Genomic DNA, 25,032 nt, shown 5'->3' with positions numbered 1-25,032 from the left:
TCAATGCCAACACAATCTAGATGCAACCATGAAAACAATACCAACACCAACTAGTTGCAATCATAAAAACTATAGTGCCAACAACAGGGTCGTTGAATGCAGTAACAATGAGCAAAACACGACAGGGAGGAAAATAAATCCATGGCCTCATTACAATGAATTCCTCCCAACCTTTCAAAGGATCTATTACATGAATTCCACATGTAAATTACCATGGGAAACCAAAAAACCATGGGCCCAAAACCACTTTTGTTAACTCAGTCAACTTTGACTCTATCCCTGAGTCAACCTTACCTAACATCATGTTTTCAACCATCCACCAGAATAGAAGTCCACACCTATTATTGGAGAGAACCAATACCTAGAGCCATATCGACCAATTCCCGGAGACAACCAATAACAATATTTAAGCGTCAACCAATTACTCGAGATAACTAAAACTTGGACCCACTCTAAAGCTCTCTAGTATACAATGAAAGTTGTGTCTCTTCCTTGCTCAATCTATCTTATCACAAGATGAGAAGAAGTAAATGAGAATTGAAACCAATGGATGAGTGTAAAGACACAAGATAAGAGGGGTTGGTCCTTTCCCAGAAAGGTACTGAGCAAAGCATGACTACACTAGACAACCAACTCACTAACAAAGAGGCAAGCTTCCCAAGCCGGGCCCAAGAAAAATTGAGGGGAGAAAATGATTTCCAAGGCCAAAAACCTACTAACATAACCAAACTAAAATGTAGAGCACCATCATGAACCAACACAAAAGAACATTGAGAAACTTCCCAAATCCAAAACTCAATCCACCAAATCCAATGCTGCATGTGAGAAATGACCAACCCGTTCAATAATTCATTGTTGTTTGAATGATTGGTAGGACAAACTTACTCCACATTTTAGCCATGAGGGAGGGTTGTGGCCACATCACCGTTAATTAATACTTAAGGTGACAATGGCTATGCCACCCTCACCCCTTCCTATTCTTATCACCCCATATGGATATCCTTAGGCTTAGATATATTGATCATACGATTGATAATTATTTTGAAACTTGCCTAATATTATGAGTGATTGAACCTCCATTTTATAACCACTCTAAACCGTTGCCACAAGGTGTAGAGTTTTGTCCTATTGTTTGAAGTGATGCCAAAACCCCATGCATTATAATTTCCTATTATCTCTTTGAAATCCATGATGATACCCACACTTGTCATCCCAATTATTTTGATATCTTGAATATCTAATAAATTCAAAGATAGATATTATTTTTTTTTGTAAGTGGGCGTTTCTTATTATGCATAATTAGTTTCAAAAATATGGCCTAGAGTGATACAAAGGTTTGTCTAACTCACGAAACCAAGGCCTTCGTATTAGTTGGCCTGAAGTACATAACCGATGGGCTACAGTATCATCAGGGGGACTCCCTGTAACTAGGACGTCATTCAAAACCAAAGGCTGTTCTCCAGCTAATGCTGAGATATAAACTATAATTGAAAAACTGATAACCAAAATTGACTTAGAAAAATGCTTGACAGAAGCATCCATCTAGTGACTAGAGGAGGTGGAAAGGCCTATGTGTTCCTAAGTTTCTCAGTAATGTTCTTTGGACTAACCCGAACTTTGATTTTTGTGATTTTTTGTGTCACCACCCATCATATGTGACATGCTATCACTAGGATGGAGGTGACACCATCTACCCCTTCTTAGATGCTATACACTCCATCACTCACCCATCGAGAAAAATATTATTATATTTAAAATTAAAATACATACTATTTATTCCAAATTAACATAAAATTATTTAAATGTAAACCAACTTCCAAAAATATTGATATTACTTTAATTAAAACTAAAAAATAAACCAACTTGCTATGCCATCCTCACCCCTTCTTATCTTTGATCACCCCATATGGATATCCCTAGGTTAGAGATATCGATCATATGATTCATAATCATTTTTAAATTGCTTAATATTATGAGTGGTTAAACTTCCATTTTGTAGCCACTCTAAACATTGCAGAAGACACTTATATACCAAAACCCCATATATTATAATTTCTATTATCTTTTTGAAATCCACGATGATACCCACACTTGTCATCCCAATTCTTTGAAATCCATGATGATACCCACACTTGTCATCCAAATTCTTTTTGATATCTTAAATAGCTAATAAATTAAAAAACATATATTACTTTATTTAAAATTAAAATAAATATTATTTATTCCAAATTAACATAAAATTATTTAAAATGTAAATTAATTTCCATTTTTTTAATATTACTAAAATAAAAAATAAACCAACTTGATATTATTTATTTCCTTTTTCTCCCAATAACCATTTATTAGAACAAAGAAAATTAAAAATTAAAATACAACACAATATCAAACAAAGACTAAGCCATGGTCTTTTTGAAGAAATCTATGTCATTAAATTCTCATAGAAAATTCAAAAATAAAATGCAGGACAATACACAAACAAAGACTAAGCCATGGTCTTGGGGAAAATATCTATGTCACTAATTCTCAAAGTCTTCAACAACTATGACATAAAAGTCAACAAAGGATTGTACCTTAAAACAGAAGATTAGATTACAATTTTGCATATGTCATTGATGGTTTATTTGGAGAATAGCAATTAGGTTTGAGTTTAATGACATTAATAGATTTAATAAATTATAAATAAATGTATAAAAAATTCCTAAATTTTAAATAAATAATATAATCTATTATATAATTCGAAGGGACATGTATAAAAATAAGAATTATGGGAATCAACATTGTTATTGGAGAGCATTATATAGTATTTTATATATATTTAAAATTTAAATTCTCTACATATTATTTAGATTTAAATTGTAATTTAAAATTAAAAATTTGAATGATTGTGATAGTGATATTGATTTAATAATATGCCTATGATAGAAATTTTATTTAATATACCGATGATTGCGGTGCCATATTTTAAGGATCATCAAAATTAATATATATATATATATATATATATTAAATTTCATCCTACGTTAATAATTCCTTTGCATAAAATCTCTTTCCAATATAACGTATGAAACATAATCAACACATAAACATATATTTAACCATGGGCTTCCTTAACTCCGAAGCAATGTTAAATATGTTTAGTGAGTTTAATCAAATTTAATAAAGATAAAGACGCTTATCGAGGTTAAAGGCCACCTGGATTAGATATTCTCCCCTAATTCAGATACCGTCCCACGAAAGTTCCGTTAATGTTTATAAATAATAATATCGCAAGGTGTGTTGTTATTGCATTCCAATATTTGCTGCTTGGGATTGAACCGGCCAGGGATGATCCAAACCCTCACTCTACAAAACCTAGGACGATCCAGAGCTCTCTGGATATTGTATCTGGTTCTGCGCTAAATCGGCTTAATTCGAGCCACGGAAATGCTTTGCGACTAACGCAGCATGTCGAAGCGAACAGATTTATACCCGATTCGCAGAAAACAGTGTACCATTCATTCCTAGTTTGCTAACAACTGCTGAATCCCGAAAACCGGTCAAGCAATTGTCGGTTTTAATTGGATCTGCAATCCGCTTTCTTAAATTGGCGGTCTTAGTGCAGAATGCATATTTGTGGCCTTTTGAGAACTTTTCTTTTGATGTATAGGGTTTACTTATAAATAATCTGCTTGGCGATTTGCGGGGATTAATCTTCTTAGCCGTGAATTAAAACGTTTCACTGTTAATTTCTTCTCCAAAGATGGCGGGAAGAGGGTTTCAGGGTATGAATTACAGTTACTGTCTGGCCGCGGTGTTATTGGTGATAATTTCTTTGACGACCACGGCTATGGCGAAATTTGTGGTGGAGAAGAACAGCTTGAAAGTTCTCTCTCCGGAGAATATTAAGGGCACTTATGACAGTGCTATAGGCAATTTTGGGATCCCTCAGTACGGTGGAACCATGGTCGGTACGGCTGTTTATCCGAAGGAGAATCAGAATGGCTGTAAGACTTTCGATACTTTTAATATTGCGTTTAAATCGAAACCGGGAGGGCTTCCTAATGTCGTGCTGGTTAACCGTGGAGGTAAGCTTTCAGTCATCTATGGCTGGTGTTGTTATCAGATACGAAATTTTTGTTTCAGAAGTGAGCTGCAAATGTGTAGGATTGGATAATTTTTGACGAACCTGCGGTGGATTGTATTTAATGAAGTCGTTTTTGGGTTTGGTGCGTTTCTTTGTTTAAGCTTTAAACCATATGGAACAAATTACCCAAAATTCTTTCTAAGGGCGACTTTAGGTAGACAGGTCCATTGGGGTAATTTTTACAATCTCTTCATACTGCAATCTGTTTCTTTGATTTTATTATTAATTTTTTTCTTTATTAGTAATAGTTGGTAGGAGAAAATTGGAAACACTCCCTGCATTAAGACAGTGATAGCACACAGTCGGACACATGTTATTTTTAATTATTTGTTCCATAATATTATTTAGATGGTCGGAGAAAATTGTAAACACATTCTGCTTTAACGTGGATGTCAAACAAAGGAGTCCTTTCTTCTGATCTTCCGTGTCCAAGGGCCATCTGTGCCATAAAAATTTACCCATGATTTGTGCTTGGCCTCCTCAGCTTGACCCGGCTTAAGACAGGTTCTAAAAGACACAGTGGATCATGCCCCGCCTCAACACAGGCCCATATAAGCACAGTTGATCATTCCTGAGAGGGTTTGAACTTTGAACCCATATCATCATGAAGGCAACCTCTATATCTGGCCCAGCTCGATGGATTGCAAGCTTTTGAAGATTATCCTCAAATTAGCACTGAAAATACATTCAATCAACTTAGCCTAACTTATGCAGTTTTTTAACTATATCCAGATCATCATGAAGGCAACCGCTATACCATGGAGCAGCTAATTGCAGTCTGTTAAAGTTAGCCAGATGGACTGCATTCTGTTGAAGAATATCCTGAAATTAGCACTGAAAATATGTTCAATCAGCTTAGCCTAAATTGTGCATTTTTTACTAATCCAAAGTCTTAGGCTGGTATATCCTATGCTTGGAAAACAATCTATTTTTAAAGTCAAGGGAAACGCATAATCCCAGGCTTCAAAATAATTTATGATTTAATTTTTTAGGAGATTTTTTTTTCCGGTGCAGTAGGTTTTACAACATTCGCTGCATGACATGCTTCTAAATTTTATTAGGTGTATGTCCCTTTAATGTTTGTCTTTTCATGATTTTTTCATGATTTTGATAATTGGGAATACAGCCAATTCGATTCTATATAGTCATTTTCATGTCTATTTTGTCTATATGAGATATAGAGACATGTTCTTTTGTATTTACAAATGGTCACATGAAAATTATAGAGGATCATCATTATGTATATGTATGTGTTTGAGATGAATCTGATCATTTGAAATTTACTAGGTATCATTTATAATACATTGAGTACTATGGAGAAGGTCGCTTCCAAACTGTGTACATCAAAACTTTAAATGATCGCTTTTTCTTTTATCCACGCACGTTAGCTTTTTCATTTACCCACACCTGCAAGCTTTTCTGGCTTTTCATATTAGTCATGTGAGAAATGAATTTGTTTTTGTAAGAATGAAAATTGCGAGTTTCTGGAATTTGGTATATTGCTCTCATGACCTAAAAGTTATTTCTAGTGTTTTCTAATTTGGCAGATTCTTTAGATTATTGACGTTAAAGATAAGAGGGTTCATTATTAATTTTTATTTGCAGAAAAGTTTAGAGAGATAAAATCTCAGCCATAGGATCACACCTCAATTGTTTAAAAAATATGTAGTTAATTAATTTACTTAATGCTAGGGTTTTGTCACATCTTTTCATTTTTGAAGATTCGTCAATGCTTAAAGTATTTAGACTTTTACTCCCAAATGTTTTTGGCAATTGTGATTCTATAATATTGGATACTGTGATGTCTCCTTTATGTATTGGTTTCTTTTAATGTTGGGCAATACTCATTTTTAATTTCTCTGATGTAGATGAATTGAGTCATATGCTGTTTTGCAGATTGTTATTTTGCTTTGAAAGTTTGGAATGCTCAGAATGCTGGTGCAGCAGCTGTTCTTGTTTCTGATGATAGAGAAGAGCCATTGATAACTATGGATTCTCCTGAAGAAGATAGTTCGGCAGCTGAATATCTGCAGAATATCACCATTCCTTCTGCCCTCATTGAGAAAGAGTTTGGAGACAAGCTGAAGGGGGCTATCAACAAGGGTGACATGGTTAATATTAATTTAGACTGGAGGGAGTCTGTTCCTCATCCAGATGATCGCGTGGAGTATGAGTTGTGGACAAATAGCAATGATGAATGTGGGTCAAAGTGTGATACACAACTGGAATTTGTAAAGAATTTTAAAGGAGCTGCCCAAATTCTTGAGAAAAGTGGTTACACACAATTCACTCCTCACTATATCACCTGGTACTGTCCCCAAGCATTTACCGTAAGTAAGCAATGCAAGGCTCAATGCATCAATCATGGAAGATACTGTGCACCTGATCCAGAACAGGATTTCAGTCGGGGTTATGATGGTAAAGATGTTGTACTTGAAAATCTGAGGCAATTGTGTATCTTCAAAGTTGCAAATGAAAGTAATAGACCCTGGGCATGGTGGGATTATGTCACTGATTTCCATATTAGATGTCCAATGAAGGAGAAAAAGTATACCAAGGAATGTGCAGAAAATGTGATCCAGTCTCTAGGTTTGTTCCTTTGTATTATTCACTATAATTTTAAAGCAATCCGACACTCATAAGTTAGAAGTTATAACTACTATGCTTTTAGTGAGCATCAGTTTGCAGAATATACCTAAATGTGCAGTTAATTGTGATCAGCTGATTGCTACATTGAAAACACATTTTTTTGGCCAGGTTTGGATAACAAAAAGGTAGAAACATGCATGGGGGATCCAAATGCAGATGCAGAGAACCCAATTTTGAAACAAGAGCAAGATGCACAGGTTAGTTTATATTTACTCCATTTGTTACTTTCCATTTTATCTTAGAGTTGTAAAAATAGAAGCTATCATCTATTCCATATTTGTTAAAATTTGTTGGCATAGTCCATGTGCCAAACATTTATGATGTGATGCTGTAGAGAGGCTGTGACTTGTTGAAAGTTAATGGTGCTATGCATTTTGTAGGTTGGACATGGATCACGAGGTGATGTCACCATATTGCCCACTCTCATTATTAACAACAGACAATATAGAGGTTGGCATCCTTACTTCCTATACATTCTATCTTAAACAATGCATGAACAAAATATGGCAAACTAACACGTTATAATTGCAGGAAAACTGGGCAAAGGGCCTGTCTTGAAGGCAATTTGTGCAGGCTTTCAGGAAACTACTGAGCCAACTGTATGCTTGAGTGATGGTAAGTTTCTTTATGGATGGTTAAATTTTAGTTGCATAGCTATATACTTTGAATTTTCAGGAATAAGGCATCTTAAAGGGCATTATTAGATCCATGGAAGTAACTATTTTTGTTTTCCCAATTCAGATATGGAAACAAATGAATGTTTGAAAAATAATGGTGGTTGCTGGCAAGATAAGAAGTCAAATATAACTGCCTGCAAGGTACACTGAATGCTGAATCAAAGGATATAAATGTGTAATGTTTTTGTTGCAGGGTTGCTTGATCCATTAAATTATGACTTAATGAAAATGAACTGTTTGTCATATCTTGCAGGATACTTTTCGGGGAAGGGTTTGTGAGTGTCCCTTGGTAGACGGTGTTCAATTTAAGGGAGATGGTTATTCTAACTGTGAAGGTAAACCCTATATTAAATTTTGTATTATTAAGTATTGTCTCACGACAAATAATTCACAATTCACATTTTAATCTAGATGATAATTAGAAAACTAAGAGATGAAAAGCCACCCAACTAAGACAGCGGCCTTTACGTGACTAAATTCTATTCTGCTGGGGATGACATGTTCTGTCTACTGTCTCTGGTGCTAGGAGCAAGCTGAAGGTAAAGTAGGAAATAAAGTATAGCTCCCCAGTTAACCAGGGCTGAAGTACACTGGAATAAGTTGGTCATGTATTGTTCCATCCATAGCAAAGCCCTCCCTGATTTTATATCATCTATGTCTCTTGTTTTGTCAATATTGGCTATCAGTTCTTTTATTGTTACAAAAAGAATGAAAGAAGAAGTCTTGTTGTTTCTGCAAGCTCTGGTAGGGGCTGTACATCATCAGCAAATCGGAAGCTGTGAATAATTATATGAAAAGAAGGCAATGACCATAATTTGGTCCTATATTTGCCTGAAGGTAATCCTCATGCTGATCTGTGTATAAGCTAAATTGAAGAGGGGAGAGGGAACACCCCTGTTCTATTTCAGTGGTGCCAAAAATGCTTTCTGTGAACCCTCTCATTTTGTGATTTTGCACTGTGATTCTTGTAGAGTGGCATGATGGCAATCTGAATCCTGTCTGGAGCCCCCAACCTAATGCAACCTATAAAATAAAAGTTACCTAGGCAATGTGCTAGTTTCCTGAAAGGTCAATGGCAGAAGGAAGGCTAGGACCTTCTTGAACAGAGCTTCTTTAATAAGGGCTCTTAAAGTGAGTCCCATGAATGGTGTGGCAGCTTCTGTAGAAGAAGCCTGCTTGCCCATTTTGCCAGAAGATTTATTTTAGTAGTAAATTTCCAAATGTTTAGTGAAGGAGTGTCTTTTTATGCCAAATAACAAAATAATTGTGTTGCACTAAAATTTGAATACTTATTTTGCTGATCAATGGGTTAAGTTTTTAAGTCATGTTTTTGCTTCTTCTAAGAGAATTACCTACTGACCTATATAGGCACTAGTGAGTATTTCATGTGCTTATTTGATGACATTGACAGTGACTCTAAAGCAGTGCCTATATAACTAAAATGCAACTTATACATGAAATAAGGTGTGCAATTCTAAATAGGTGCTTTTCTTATGGATGGGGTGGATGACTTTTCTTTTCAAATTTATGCATCAATTGCTTTTTTGAGTATCTTTGTATGCTCCCTCTGTTACCTGTTTGCGATGAAATTTTTCTGTAGTTTTTTTTTCTCTTATTTGTCCACATGCTTGTTTATCTTGCTTCTTTTCTGCCTCTCTATAACAGCTTAGTTCGCTTCTTCCATTAATCCTAATAGTGAGGAGTGTTAGAATGTGGTAAACAGGGTCTGAGCAAGATGACATAAAATGGCCGTATTTGTAGATCTGTAGGTTCTGTCTGAGACACCTTGTATGCTTGATTATCACGTTTCTTTGCTGTTTCTCCTTATAACAGATTAGTTGCTGTTTTCCAATAATCCCAATACTAATGGTTCAAATATGTTTAACATGGTTTGAGCAAGATGACTTAATGTCTATATTTGTGGATCTGTAGTTTTTTTAGCTTGCATTGGGATTCCAAGAAGTATTATTTTATTCTTGGCATTCAACCACATGATTCCAATTAACTAATACTGACATAAATTGTTAAATATCTTCAGCAATTTTTTCTTCATTTACATGTTTCCGTTGGTTAAGGGTTATGCGAGCTTTTATGCATTAAGTTAACTATAATGCAAATGCATTAGGTCCCTATATCACATGGTTTGAGTTTTTGTTTGAGTTCAGATCAGAAGTTTGCAGTGAAAAACATGTAATAAATTCAGCATTAAATTTTAGAAACTCTAACATATAAAATTTTCAAAATTAATAAAGATATAATAAAATTACATTCTGGCATTTAATATATATATTTCAAAAAAGACTATTTTGTTACAAATTTAGGGATGTAGGTTTGGTTTTTTGAATTAGATTTTTTACTTCTATTAAAAATTGAATTTGAATAACTTAGGCATAAAGTTCAACTTGACATTTGTTTAGAGTTGAAGGTCTGCAAATTTCAAATTTCAAGCTTGAAATCACTGAATGCAGTGACTAATTTAGACCCAGCCTTTCTGTAGTGTTCACCCTCAGGTAGATATCCTATCTTCAATAAATTTGGCTGGTTAAAATGCTGTTCTTGTGGTCACAAGGGCCAAAATTAGATTGTGAAGCACAAGCCAATGTGGTAGGACATGTTAGTGCTCTTACTGAAGCTTATGTGAAGCACATATCAATCTGTCTCTTCAGTGCTAAGTTGTAACATTAAAAGCATTTCTTCACCTTCCCCTTCATTCAGCTCGAGAGAATTATCATTTTTCCATCATCTTTAGTTGTTGTTATCAGGTAATGTGTCTAGTTACTTTTGCCTAATAACCATTTCGAGTGAGATGCTTTAATGATCTAATATTTTTCCCAAATAACTATTTGACCAGCTGCCGGGCCAGGACGGTGCAAAATCAATAATGGGGGTTGCTGGCATAGTACCCAGGATGGACAGATGTTCTCTGCTTGTCTGGTAGAGCTCTTATCCTACTCAACTGGAAGTTAACCATATAGACTTCAATGGAAAATAATATTTACTCTTTCCACTACTACAGGACACACAGACAAGTGGATGCAAGTGTCCTCCTGGATTTAGGGGAGATGGTGTTGATAAGTGTGAAGGTATGTTGAGGCAGATACCTCGCCAAGTGATGAAAACAAATTTTGTTAGTGCAATTACTAATTCTCTTTTTGTTTTAATAACTTGCGGCTCAGATATAAATGAATGCAAAGAAAAGGTAGCTTGCCAGTGCTCAGAGTGCAGTTGCAAAAATACATGGGGCAGCTATGATTGTAGCTGCAAAGGTGACCTTCTGTATATTAGAGACCATGATACCTGCATAAGTAAGTAGTTCAGTCATCTGCATCCTATGTTTAACAATCTATTCATATGACTGCTATGTTACCGGAGCCACTGGGTCTTGATGCTGGATATGTGAATCTGTGTTTTGGATACGGATATGGATCCACCCAGATCCATGTATGATCCACCACGTAAACAGATCCTTCAAACCTGGAAATGGAGCCCATGCTAGTGAAACAGATCCTGTGCCAGCTAGCTGTCACATGCTGGATCCCAAGCAAATAGCATTAGAGTTTTTGGTTTGTTTTTTATTTTTATTTTTAAGGATATTTGCCACCTGTTTGAAACCCTAAAAAGCAAATATTCGATTTAGATTTTAAGTTTGATTACTTATTAGTAATCTGTAGGTTGTATAAATAAGTATTAATTACCCATAGGCTGTATAGCACATGATACTGCTAGCGGGAAATGTCTAACACATGAAAATTTTAATTTTATTTTTTTGAAAATGCTAACATCAGAGCTTTGAGACAATGCATAGATAATAATGTATAGTGAACAAGGATGGCTATGCCATTAATAATTTAATCAGATCATTCTCATCCAACTCTAGGTGAAGAGTTCTCTTATAAAAATATGATAGACTATAGCATGTTCTCAAACAGTGTACAATATTCATTAAACATTGTAACTAGATGGGATTTTTAGATTTGAAGGCAAATTTCAGTGAAGATTTCAGGTGGATCATGATGTAGAGTTGAAAGATTCAAATGTTGAGCATGTAATCTCATTTTTGGACATGTTTGACCTACTCTACATCATCATATCAATGAAGTAATCATTGATGAGACAGTAAATTTTGTACTTACAATTATCCTTTTTGTATAAAGAATGATGCATTATGATTTCAGCCTTCAAATTTATAGATTACTCTAATGTTGTGATTAATGAAAGGTTTTGATTTTTAACTTTTTTTTGTACATGGCATTTCCCACTGTATTCGGATCCTAGCTTTTCAAAAATCTGGTGGATCTGTATCCGTATCTGAATCCGGATCTGTATTTGTTTCCGTTTCCTGGTAACTTAGTATGACTCTTATGGCATGAATTAAAGTCTGATTGTCATGGTTTTGTTGTGCAGGTAAAAAGGCTGAAGAGGGAAAGGTTGGCTGGGCTGCTGTATGGGTTGTATTATTAGGTTTGGCTGCTGCTGCTGCTGGAGCTTATGTAGTTTACAAATACAGACTAAGAGTAAGTCATCAGTTGTTAAAATTCTAGTGTGGTCATTGTTTTTTGGGAAATAACTTGCCTTATTTACTTGATATTTAACATATGCATGGTATGGTGACTCAAATACTTATGTTGCTTGTCCTCTTCCTTCAGTCGTACATGGACTCTGAGATCAGGGCCATCATGGCACAATACATGCCTCTCGACAGCCAAGGAGAGATTCCTAACCATGTTAATAATGAGACATTATAAAGTACAGTACCTTTCACCTACTCTTTATTAAAATTAAATCAGACAGTTTATTTCTCTTTCCTTGACTGTTTTGATACAGTAATATTTGGCAATTTTCTTCATTCAAACAAGCTGTAAATGGTTCTGAATTTGCTTGGGTGCTAACTTGACAGACAGTTTGAATCTTGATTTGGTGTTAACTCTCTGCAGATTCTAGAGAGTCGAGACTCCTGTGTAATGACTCTTCATGTTCGTGGCTATTGTGAGTACATATTAGAAGTTCTCTGCTTGATCTTACAAAAGCTGTGCAAATTATAATGTTCTTACAGTTCAAAGACATCCTTTGGGAAGCTCCTCATTCATGAACATTGTACCCACATTCAGACTGTATATTAAGAGTTGGGAAGAGGATTAGATATTAGCACTTCAGTTTCAGGTCTTTACTTGGTTGATATGGTTTCTTGACAGACAGATGACTTGGTTATCTTGTTGTAACTCCAGTTAGTCTTCAAAGTTCCAACATTACAGTTTTGCAGTATCTGAAAATGATTTATTAAAGGAGGTTGCTGATAGAGCTATTGAGTAGAAAGTCTACTTGAAGGCTAACACTGCCATGTTTCTGAGTATTGTTTAGTCACTTCCTTTAACTACATAGTCTTAAAGATGGTCTCTTTATCTAGAAATCTTTAAAAATTATTGGAGAATAAACATGTTGAAGGTTTACATCTTACACGATGTCAATCTAGGATCTCCATCTTTTGCATGTTTTTGTGCAGTTCTTGGTTGGTATGATTATTTCAATTATCTGAAATTTAGAATTGTACCATTTATGTTTGAGCACTCATTGTGTTGTAATGGTTGCTATGATGCTGATTCACAAGATAGTATTTCCTCATCTAAGTTCCATATTTTGAGGCCCCGTGTTTTATTTTCTATTTGGTTGAGATGGCAATGGAAAAATACATTTACCACCAAATGCTCAAGTTGGGATCTTGTAGTCATGGTCAAAATAACCAAATATATGCATAATGACAGTTGTATCTTGAGTATCAGCAATGGTGTTGTAATTCTTTGCTGCCCACAGTTATCCCAATTTCTTACAGTCATCTCCTGGATTATTTTCTGTGACAATTCTGTAATTTACCCATGACAGTATCTTGAGTCATTTTTAAGGAATTTGGCATATCTTGACAAGTCTCTACAAGCTGTACTCCTGAAAGCTTTGGCTATGTGTGAAAATTTTGGCTATGGGCAAAGGAAACGGTATTATGCAAGTTTTGAGAGTACGACATTCATTGTCAAGTACACAAGTTACGTGGGAATGGCGTACGATAATTATGGTTGATGCTAATTTTTTTAAGAGTTATCCACCAAAGATCCCAGGTCCAGGTCAGAATTGAGTGTAAAAGCCCCACCAAAATGATAGATCTTGTCAAAGGCTGCTTATAATTATTTCTATATATGTTGGATAAGTATATTTTACAGATTTGTGTGGATATTGAATAGTAGTGCTAGTGTTTTTTGGCAGAAGAACAACACGACGATGATGGAATATCTATATTGACTCAAAGCAAGGTGAGGGTTGTTTTCAGCTCCTTCAAATTAAACTGAATAGCTCAAGTCACAACAGATGGAATTCATAAACACGGCAGAAGAAAAGTGACTTTATGTTGGATCAGGATAAACTAGGCAAGTTCAACATTATAAAGAATACACATTTTTAGATTTTTTCTGACACTGTCAATTTTTGGGGATTTTCATAGAGAACTTTGGATTAATCGTGACCATGTTGAGAAACCTTGGGCATCAAAGTTAAGTGATTTCTCTTATTTAGATAACTGCTTGTGAATGCTTTTCACTTCTTAGATTAGAATCTTCTTTTACTTATGTTAGTATAGTGTTATTCTTCATCAAACAGCTACCAATGCATAAACCATAAAGAGACAAGAGACACAGAATATAGGGCATCAACAAGGGCCAAAGCCTTTCCCACATGAGAGGAAAACCCAAACAAATTCTTCTCTCTTGTAGAGACTTCAATTGACCAAGACCAAGACCTTTGACCTATTTGCCACTCCAAGACCAAGACACACATCCGTTTTCCTTTCTTCTTCTTGACAAATTCAATACTAGTCAAAGCTTCTTCTTGAACTGCACCTTTCGGTTACCCTGAAGATTTCGGCCTTCCTCATAGGTCTGCAACTTCGGCTGCCTGAAATCACTGTATAGACACAGACTGAGATATGGTCTTTCTTGGTATATCTCTCCTTCGCTGATCTTGAGAGTGAAATCGCTGATCTTGAGAGCTTTCACTTATAACTCCGGCAAGCTCCTTCGCTGATCTTGAGAGCTGTCACTTGTAACTCCGGCAAGCAAAACTGATGGTAGAGAGGCCCTTCATGTGACTTTTATATGTGCTGATGTCAACCTGCAGAAACCCTAGTTTCTACCACATGTGCTAGGTAAATTCCCCCAAGAAACAGTGCCAAAATACTTCTTCCGTCCTTCCTTTCGCTGGATGTGAGTACAAGTCAATGAAGGGCGTGCCAAAATACTTCTTCCGTCCTTCCTTTCGCTGGATGTGAGTACAAGTCAATGAAGGGCATCTTATCAAGGGACACAGGGTTTATGCCACATGTGCGAGGTATATTCACCCAAGAAACAGTGCCAAAATACTTCGTCCGTCCTTCCTTTCGCTGGATGTCAGGCTAAGGTGAAAAGTCAATGAAGGGCATCTTATCAAGGGACACTTTTGATAACAGAGTGCAAGGCAGAAAAACTCTTGCTGCCTGATACAAGCCAAGCTCATGAGTCAGCAAGTATGAATAGCTATTTCTGGTATAGATGCTGTTCGTGACCATATTTTTCGGTCTCCTATTCAAAATTTCAGTACATTCATTTAAAGATTTGGAGTCAGCGAGTATGAGTAGCTATTTCTGTTATAGATGCTGTTCGTGAATCGTGACCTATTTCTGGTATAGATGCTGTTCGTGAATCGTGACCATATTTTTCGCTCTCCTGTTCGAAATTTGATTACATTCATTTAAAGATTTGGAAATATAATCTGTTGGAAGAAATTGATAGTGTTCATTTAATACATATCGTCTTTGCACATAACCTTGTAAACTGAAATTTTCCCTGGAAAAGGACCAAGGGAAAGTTACTACTACGAGTTTCTTACATGCTGTTGCAAACTTGGCTGAAATGTTCTAATTACCTCTACTAGGCAAACGGTTAATTTTAGTTCCTCCAGCAGGCCCATCTATAAGGTGGCGGAGAATAATTGATGTACTTGGCTTGTGAGAAGCGCACTCATGCCCCATGAATAAAATCGTAGAAAATAAAAGCTATTACTGCAAAAATGATTTAAAAAACACAGACTGAGATATACCAAGGGAGGGGGGCGTGTCTTCTATTGGTTGGGGAAGGTACTCATAAATTGATTCCCTATTAACTTCCCTAATCTCAGTGTTGCATCTTAGCCTCATAGGAAAGAAGCAAGTAGGCAAGGAAACAAATGGTTTATAGAAGGAAGCGTTGCATCTTTGAGCTTCATGCAGCCAAGGAAAGAAAGCAAGTAGGCAAGGAAACAATGGTTTATGGAGGGAAGCATGGGAAAACATTTCTCATTTAGGTAAGAGCTTTTGCATCGCTGATGAACTTCCTAATCAAGAAATTGTGTTGAATTTGGAAGAGTCTGTGGGAAAGGTAATAAGTTTTTACATTAGTGTGAAGCTTTGTTTAGGATGTGGTATAGATTAGTTTGTGTATGTGGGGTATAGTCCCCATTAAGTCTCAGGATCAAATTTCATGGGGAGGGGTTCGGGGTAGAAGCAAATTGTGGGGTTATACTGCTCATGTGGTATCTAGGCTTGACTAAGTTTTGCACATTTGTAGTGACAGCATCCAATGTTTAGTCAAATTGTTCTTCCATCCATGTGTGTTGACCTCCTGTAAGCACAACTTAGTATGAAAAAATAAAAATGATTTAATCCGAAAGAATATTTATATTAGCTACTCAGTCTTTATGATATGTAATGTTATGAACCTTGCTCTTTACCTTTGTTTATGTTTTATCGTGCTCGAAACCAAACGGACATAGTTGAACTCTGTGCAATCTTCTTGCATCAACTTTATTACGAAGTCCTTGATGTGCACTGTTTGTTTCCATCTTTCCTCTATTGATGCAAAAGTAGTTCTCCTGCTGGATGCAGGCAGAAGTACTTGAGCGATGGATGTAGGGAAAACCACAATGATTAGTGTTGCATGTTGAAATCCAAAGTATTAAAGGACTGCAGTGTTGAACTCTGTTAGAAATATGTACGGAATAAAAGTAATGTTGTTGCTTCCGAGTGTGGAGGTGCTAGTGATTTACATGCTTAGTAAATGTACCATGATGCGATTGACGAGAACTTTTCTTTTGTTTGGTGAGTTGATGCAGACATGACCCTTGTGTGTTTAAAATAGGATGTTAGCAATACGAATGAACCTAGACGTGATAAAAGAAATATTGCATAGCGAATTACGTAAGGTGCAATGATCAACATTCTTCAAAATCTGGCAGATTTTCAAACATCCTATAATGGAGTTAAGCTACTATGGTTCTGTAGCTATTGGGTAGAATGGAGTTAAGCTACTATGGTTCTGTAGCTATTGGGTGAGAGTGGAGGAAGATATTGGGGAAAACTTATAATTACACGGTGCAATTATCCTTGAGGAAAGGTACAATCCATAATTTTCTTCAATTGGAAGAGTCCATCTAATCCAAAATCAAGTTGATAGACAATAGAAATACACCTCAAGTATATTAAAAATATAGGATGACTATATATCATATATCAAAGGTATTTGCATAAACAAAGAGTTTAGAAACTTGTGGCAATGTGCTTCAATACCTGGAATGCATAAACAAAGAGTTTAGAAACTTGTGGCAATGTGCTTCAATACCTGAAGTATCCATAAGGTAGAATTTTGTGATATAATTATCCTTAGTGAAGGATACACTCCATGATTTCCTTCAAATAGAAAGGTCCATGTAATCCAAAATAAAGATGGTACATCAATGACAATAAATCCACGTTTATAGAGGAGTCCTTCAAATAGAAAGGTCCATGTAATCCAAAATGAAGATGGTACATCAATGACAATAAATCCACGTTTATAGAGGAGTCGGTTGGGTCAACCCATGGATTCAAAAACCATTGGCTAGCCACTTAAAAAACCATGTCAACGATGGGACATCTTTTTGCCAATTCACTAATGTCTTATTTTGCCTAATTAGTCTTTTACAGATAGAATACGACTTATAAGTACAACTTGTTCCAAGTCAACCTTTGCATATTCCCTCTTGTGTTGTTGATGGTGTATGCTTAACTACCATTAAGGTTGTATTTGTGGCTAAATGGAAATGTTGGTGTCAAATCACTATATAGTTGAATTAGAAAATACACTATCTTGTACAACAAATGATGTTAAAGTGTTATGACTTTAATGAGCACCTATATGACTTAAATGTACACATACTTGTGCATCATCCTTATAGTGGATCCACATTGGCAATGAGTGAGATATCTATAATAAAGAGTTTTTGTTTTGTTTTGTTTTGTTTTTTCGTGGAAAATCTGGGCAAATCAACTTGAAGGGATCACATCCCATTGTCCAAATTAGCAGAGCCTAACCTCAAGGGCGTTGAGGAGAATTAGCCTTATGACCTCCCAATTAGTGAGGTACTTAGCAACAAGAACTTGACCAATTGAGCTAACCCCGAGGGCTTATGTAATTAAAGAGTTATTGTCCCTATTCCCATATTTAACATACTTCATGTATGCTTATTTATCACAATCTTAGAATATAAAATTTAGATACACGAGAGAAATATATAATATAATGATAAGCTAGAAACAAAACTTCTTATTCTCTTTCAAATAATTTAAATTTAATTTCACAATCAAATCTCTCACACACATTCATTCTCACTTATTACATATAAAAACTTTTTATTAAAATAATCATTATTATATATACTTTTATACATTTAAAAAAAATAAAGAAATGGTCATGGATTTTGTATAAATTCAATTTGGTTTGAACAACAGAACCTTTTACATCTCTCACAAAATATTTGTCCTCTAAACTTAGAAATGTTCAAGAAAGATTGGAGTTTCTTATTTTCTGACTACATACTACTATTCTAAGTTGGCTTGTCTTATATATCTGCAAAAAAATCTCTTAAGATGACAAGATATTTGCATAACATAAAAAACACTTAAAGAGACTATCCATCAATATTCACCCAGGGCAGGAATTTCTATGTTCCCAACTTTTTAAAGCCTTGTGTGTAGGGAAGAAGACAATTCCTCATTAACTTCCAACTTTTTAGGCCTTGTGTGTGGGGAAGAAGACAATTCCTCATTAACTTCCTCAGTTGTCGTCTCCTGTTGAGAAGATGCCGCACCCCGCTACCCTTCATAATCTTCATTTGCACTGATTGCTCCAGTTGCCACTATTTCAATCAAAGGCATCATTCTTTCCAACCTCGAGTTTAATCTCTCAAAATTTACTTGCAGTCTCTTCAACTTTGACTACATCAAACTATTTTTTTGATTCAAAAGCGTAAAGTGTGCTTGAGATTCTTCCAACACCATTTCCCCTTGCCCCCAGAAAAAATACATAATGAAGTCCATTGATGTTGCCAGCTAAACCAATTGTGCGAGAATTTCATCTTTCTCAACAGTGGAATAAGTTTAAAACTTGTGTTGTTTTCATTCTGAACCATCACTCCTTGATTTAGGCATACACCTCGGTTTGTTAATGACTCTGCCACCGAATTTAAGTGCCTTTTTACACGAAATAATTCAATTTTCTTGAACTTTTCAATTTGTAAGTTGAGTCTATGCAGGATGGAGAATTGGATTTTTGTAGGATCCTCTCTGACTTTACAAACCTATTGAATGACGACCATCGAATCTCCAAACACCATTAATCACCAAATATTACAATATATTTCCAAGCCTAATCCTTGCCATTGGTCCATCAAGGTTCCGTCGAGGAGGAACTTCAAATGCCAATATAGATCGATGGTATACATGTACTAGTTAAAACAACCACATTTGTCCAACATTCAACACCCAATATGTTATTTTAGCAAGAACTTTTGTGTCTAAAATCTAATGATGCTAAGAGGCTCCTTCACATTCAAGTCAAGCAAGCTCTTGTTGGATAGGGTGGGGGTGAGTTCTAAAACTTGGCAGCTATTTCCTCCAAGTGATGGTGGACACAGGGGTGCCCCCTAGAGGCACGCTCTTGGTAGTAGTCAGTAACGTTTAGAATGAAAAAGTGGACCAGATTATAAGTATAACATAATAGATCATTAATCTTTGTACCATATATGGATACTTGAATACCCAAATAAGATGATCAGACCTAAGACTTCTACCCTTGATGGACACATGCACGCTGACGTGGAATGGAGTGAGGCCCAACAAGGATTCTAGAGCAAGGTATAGGGGAAGGAAGGGAGCAAGCAAGATGCACAAAGAGAGGGTCCACGTGCAAAAGAGAAAGGGACGGGTGACTAGGAGGGTGCTAGGAGGTCGAGAAAGCGGTCAACGGTCCATGGAGAGGTGGAGCTAGCTCGGGATGGAGAGGAGAGAAAAGCATAAGGCCCATCAGAAGAACCAAAAGGGGAAAGCGGGCAACCACTAGAGATAGCCTAAAATAAGAGCACAAAGGCTCGAGAGAAAACCAAGAAGCACAAAGAGAGCGCTAGATAGAAAAGTAGGTTAGGGGGATACCAATTACAATGTCAAATGCTAAGATAAAAAACAATGCTAGTGAATAATTTCAAACTGGAAATAGTCGAGAAATATCCCATTGATGGTGTCTTGTGCCCGGAAAGACCATCATCTAACATGCATGAGGAGTCGGAGACTGAGGCAATAACATGAGCATCAATCCTACAGGGAGAGGGGAACAACTAGGCTAGTATAAGACTCTAGGATACTAATGAGAAATTTCCACTGTAACTCTAGATTGGAAGGGGTGGGGGGGGGCTACGAATTTATAGTAGATAAAGTATATCAGGAACAACAGAGTGGGGCTTGGCCAAGACTTGAGGAGGTGAGTGGGCTAGTGCCACCAATTCATTTTAGTGAGAGCTGAAATAAAGATTGTAGACGGGGAAAACAAGTACCCAAGAGAACCAGATAAGAATTGTACCATGAAAGAGAGCGGCTAGAGTTGCATTAGAATGAGAATAATCTTCGCACAAGTAGGGGCATGACAAGCAACATAGAAGGATGACATGTATTCAATACGGTGATGGTACATAAGCATGAGATCAAGCGGAATGTGGTCAGCCTGCATGATGCAAAGTATTAAGAAAAGAGGAGTCATAAAAGCATTTTATAGGGGTGTGCTGCCATGTCCCCCAACTACTTGGCCAAGTGGAGCGATGGTAACTTGTACCCTGCACCCCCATCCTCCTTTTCCATTATAGGCACCCAATTCAAAAACAATGTATCTTGTTGTATAAGCTTCCAACACGTCCTTGATGGGGGACTCTTGCAGAAAGTTCCAAGTGGAAGAGAGTACCGTCAGAGAGTCCAAACAACCATAGTTAACTAACATGTCTATTACCTTGTTTCCTATTCACCGAACATGGGAGGGGATGATGACTGAGATATGGGACAAAAGGGAAGAATCCTTATAGATAAGCATTCCCAGATGCCAACTATTAGAGACTTCATGAACCAAGGTTCCATTCTGAAGCTTGCAGAGCATGTTAATAATAAGATGACAATTACCTTCCAAAAATATTTTAGAATACCCCTGTACCTGCGCAATCTTTAGCCTACTGGCTAAGACTGTGAGTTTTCGCTACATTGTTGCTATTGATTCCCAATGAGCCTAAGTACATGAGAGAGGAATATATTTGTGGTATCAAAATATACTACTGAATCTGGCTGGATCTAGCTTCGCTTTTGAAGCACCATCAAAATTTAGTTTATGGAATGAGGAGGGGACCAAGTAGATGGAATGACAAGTGGAAGGGAGGGGGTAAGGGATGGAGAAAGGGGGAAATAGAGGGAATGAGATGCTATTGATGAAGTATATGGGATTCCTACCCTTGTGCTTGCCAGTTGGAGGGTGACCAGGGGAAATCAAGAAAGGATCTTTGATGCTGGCTAGAGTAGAGTTCCAAATAAAGTTGATAGTCATAGAGGACCCTTTGAAAATTATTTAGTTTCGATATTTCCAAATTTCCCAAAGGCATGAGCCAAAGGTGCATCTGTGAAAATGTTGCTTCAGACTTTCCAAGTGGAGGAGGCACATATGGAATTTGGATGGTACTTGATAATTATGTTTTAGAATAATGTACCACGATAGAGTTTTATTTTGGAACAAGAGCCACATAAAGAAGGATATTTTTGGCTAGGTGTATTGTTTCCATATTTTTACCTATACCTCCTTTGTTGGTAGGACATGATGCCCTGCTTCTAATTGGTAGGCCTCCCGGATCGAGAAGGTGCCTTTTGTAGTGTAGCCCCATCAAATTTTGTTTGACTGTGTTGAATTAGGAATCAACCTTTGCTAAATATTGCCCCAAAATTGCTTCCATTGGTATTTTGCTAGTTTGGGATGCCACGATGTTGGTGGCAATTGTTAGCACCATTGTGAGTTGGAATTGATTACGTTCCAATAGTCTGCAACCTTTGTTATACCCTCAACAATCATTTGTTCTTTCAAATTATTGAGCTACAAATTTTCACAAAGCTTTTGGAGCTACTGCCAAGAGTCTTTCCAGAACACAACAATGCGCCTTTTTTTAATTTTCCAAAAGCAATGTTGTTGGATCAAGTGAATTACTTTCTTTGCTAAAAGCCATATATATGAACTAGGATCCATGATCTATAATAATATTGGGAGCTGTGATGGTGTATGAGGGGCATATTTAAAGTGCTATATGCATTTCTAAATATCAGGGACACCCTGGATCCACCTCCACCAAAAATTTCCACCTAATACTGTCACCATGGTGGTGGGGTCTCCCAAATATAGTCCTCTTTTGATTTTTGGTTTATAGAGCTTCTGCCATGCCACCAGGGACCATTTCCATTCCATATTGAAACCACCCCAAGGAATTTGTGCTAAATTCATTGAAGTTCTTGGAGGATTTGGTAAGGTGCCATTACTTTGAACACAAGTAGATGGAAAGGGCTTGAAGCATTGCCTTTAGAAGGACTAGTTTGCCAATAATATTAAGTATGCGAAAATCCCATATTGTATGTTTTGCTATTGATTTTGGATAACAGGTCCTCCCATAAACTCCTCAAAGATTTGAAGCAAATCTCAAGCTTCAGAGATAGTGGGTATACCCATATCCATGGTACCATTGATGAATTTTTCATGAGAGAGGGAAAGATTGTTGCCAAATAAACAAATTCCCTTGATCTTATTACTAGAGACCGAATCTTTGAGAGATCACCCCAACCCTTCAATTGCCAAAATGAAAAGGAACAATGAGAGGGGGTCTCCCTACCAGATACCATAAGAGGATTGGAAAGGGGTGGAAGGAGAACTATTGACCGGAATAGAGAAGGATGCAAATGATAATAGATTTCCAATCCATTCAATCTAGTTTTGGGTAAAACCAAAAGCTCTAAGAATGTGGAAAATACACTGCTAACTGAGATTATCAAAATCTTTCGAGAGATCAAGCTTAAGCAACATTATAGGTTTATGAGATATTTTTCATATAGTGGATGGATTTATGAATAACCAGATGCCATCAAGGATTTGGCAACCTTCCATAAAGCATGTTTTTTACGGAGAGATCAACTTTGGGAAGAGAGGCTTGAGGCGATTGGCTATGACCTTAGTAATGATATTGTATATCAAATTACAACAAGAAATGGGTATGAATCAATTAGGATCCTCCACTTTGTCTCGTTTTAGGACTAATGTAAGGAAGGTGGAATTTAGAGATTTGAGAATGGATTGAGAACTCTTAGATTCTTCCACCACTTGCCAGACCTCTTGGTCGACTCTGGACCAATAATCCTAAAAAAATTTCATAGTAAATCCATCCAGGCAAGGGCCCTTATTTTTTGACATCCCTTTGGCAATAACTTCTACTTCCTCAAGGGATATTTCTCAAAGCATGGCTTCATTGTGCTCGGTGACCAGATGAGGAATGTCCTAAATAATGCATTAAATCATTGTTGACCTGTTTTGAGATGGTTTTATTAGATTTTTTTAGATAAAAATAGGCGAGCTCCTAAGTAATCTCTTGAAATTATAACAAATTTTCTCCCACAGAGTTTTTGACAGAGGATATTTAATTATGATGTCGATGCTAGAGCATGATTTATGAAAGAAAGTAGTATTCATTTCCCCTTACTTAATCCAATGAATTCGTGATTTTCGTTGCCAAAGAAGTCCTTATTGTTTCTTTCATTCTTAAAGGATAGTGAGGGTGGCGGTTTCTTCTACAATTAATGCATTTGATGAGCCATAGAGAATTGCTTCTTGTTGTATGCCCTCCATTTTATGCTCTAGTTTATATTTTTCATCCAGAATGTTGCCAAATTTAGTTTTTTTCCAACCTTTCAACTTTCATTTTATGCGTTTTAATTTTTTATTGAGTTTGTACATAGAGGAGCCTTCTAAATCTCCTTGTTATCCCCACCATTTCTTTATGTTTTCCTAGAAATCAGGGTGATGGAACCATAACTTCTCAAAATGAAAAAGATTATTATGGGGTTTGTACTGAATGTCTATATTTAGGCATATAGGCCAGTGATCTAATCCACGACTTAGAAGTATGGATCCCTGTAATGATATTTCCTAGGTATGATGGATTTCATAACTAGAAAGTGGTCCAATTTTGAGGCCACTTACCACGCCCTTCCTCTTCTATTGCTCTAGGTGAAAGTTTCGTTGATAGTTGCAAGATCCACCAAATGCATGTTTTTCATTATGCTTTTGAAGAGAGTAGATTTCGTGTCAAGCCACCTTATGCCTCCACACTTTTCATCCAAATATTAATTTTAATACTATGTAATAGCTAATCGAGTCCACACATCAACCAGAAGTTACCATCCAAAATGAGATAACGAATAATTGGCACCTACGATTAGGTAACTTTCCCCATTGTTGATAGATGAAAAATTTAGCCTATCAACAATACCTCAGGGAGATATAAGGAGGGACTTTAGGTGTTGCCTTTAAATATGTATTAGTTTGGTGCCTTAGATCCCTAATAAAATAAGATGAGGTATAATTCATAGTGCTCTAATAGACCGAGATTCCTTAGTATGGTGCCCTAGAGACCTAATAGACTGAGAAGAGGTTCGGTGCTGTCACATAGTTTGGTACCTTAGAGCCTTGATAGTCTAAGATGATGTATGGTGCCATAGAGCCTTGATAGACCAAGATAGCTTATTTTGGTACCTTAGATCCTTGTTAAACTAAGATGAGGTATGTTTTCCATAGAGCCTTGATAAACTAAGATAGGATTAGTCTAGTTCCTTATAGCCATGATAGAATAAGATGATTTCTGGTGTCATAGAGCTTTGATAAATTGATATTCCTTAGTTTGGTGTCTTGAATCCCCAATAAACTAAGATGAGCTTTGGTTCCTAAGAGCCCTGATAAATCACTATACCTTAGTTTGGAGCTTAGAGCCTTATTATATTGAGATAGGTTTGAAGCTTTAGAGCCCTGAAAGGCCAAGAATGAAACATTGCCTTAGATCCTTAATAGATCAAGAGGATTTGAGCCTGGTTTTGGAAGTTGGGGAGGAAGAGATTGAGAGTACTTTCACTTCAATGACATTGTGTTGTAACTTTCAATCCCT

At 36.4% G+C, this 25,032-nt stretch overlaps 1 protein-coding gene across 3 annotated transcripts; it reads left to right on the top strand.

Moving 5' to 3' along the window:
- The first annotated feature begins 3,268 nt into the window (after positions 1-3,268).
- LOC149259888 (vacuolar-sorting receptor 3-like) lies at positions 3,269-12,936 on the top strand. Of its 3 annotated transcripts, XM_089419287.1 has the most exons (13): positions 3,269-4,064; positions 6,020-6,712; positions 6,881-6,969; positions 7,153-7,222; positions 7,304-7,387; positions 7,514-7,590; positions 7,703-7,784; positions 10,301-10,383; positions 10,466-10,532; positions 10,626-10,754; positions 11,854-11,963; positions 12,096-12,195; positions 12,384-12,936. In XM_089419287.1, exons 1-12 carry the CDS (start codon positions 3,740-3,742, stop codon positions 12,192-12,194), a joined length of 1,908 nt encoding a protein of 635 aa, XP_089275413.1. In that variant the 5' UTR covers positions 3,269-3,739; the 3' UTR covers position 12,195; positions 12,384-12,936. The 3 variants fall into 3 exon arrangements, with proteins under 3 accessions (XP_089275413.1, XP_089275421.1, XP_089275426.1); XM_089419295.1 differs by lacking the exon at positions 10,626-10,754; XM_089419300.1 differs by lacking the exons at positions 10,301-10,383; positions 10,466-10,532; positions 10,626-10,754 and having other exon boundaries at positions 3,270-4,064.
- Positions 12,937-25,032: the final 12,096 nt, after the last annotated feature.

This window comes from Pinus tabuliformis, chromosome 6 (assembly GCF_031772625.1).
Source record: "Pinus tabuliformis cultivar Carrire ecotype Pingquan chromosome 6, CPIR1, whole genome shotgun sequence".
NCBI classification, from domain to species: domain Eukaryota; kingdom Viridiplantae; phylum Streptophyta; class Pinopsida; order Pinales; family Pinaceae; genus Pinus; species Pinus tabuliformis.
This window is presented reverse-complemented; position numbering and strand designations above follow the sequence as displayed.

What these genes read in the sequence shown, in the direction of transcription:
- LOC149259888 (XM_089419287.1), top strand. Translation starts at nt 3,740, where the DNA reads ATGGCGGGAAGAGGGTTTCAGGGTATGAATTACAGTTACTGTCTGGCC. An exon ending in TGGTTATTCTAACTGTGAAG is followed by an intron (nt 7,785 to 10,300) that starts GTAAACCCTATA and finishes CTATTTGACCAG; the next exon opens with CTGCCGGGCCAGGACGGTGC. An exon ending in AGACCATGATACCTGCATAA is followed by an intron (nt 10,755 to 11,853) that starts GTAAGTAGTTCA and finishes TTTGTTGTGCAG; the next exon opens with GTAAAAAGGCTGAAGAGGGA.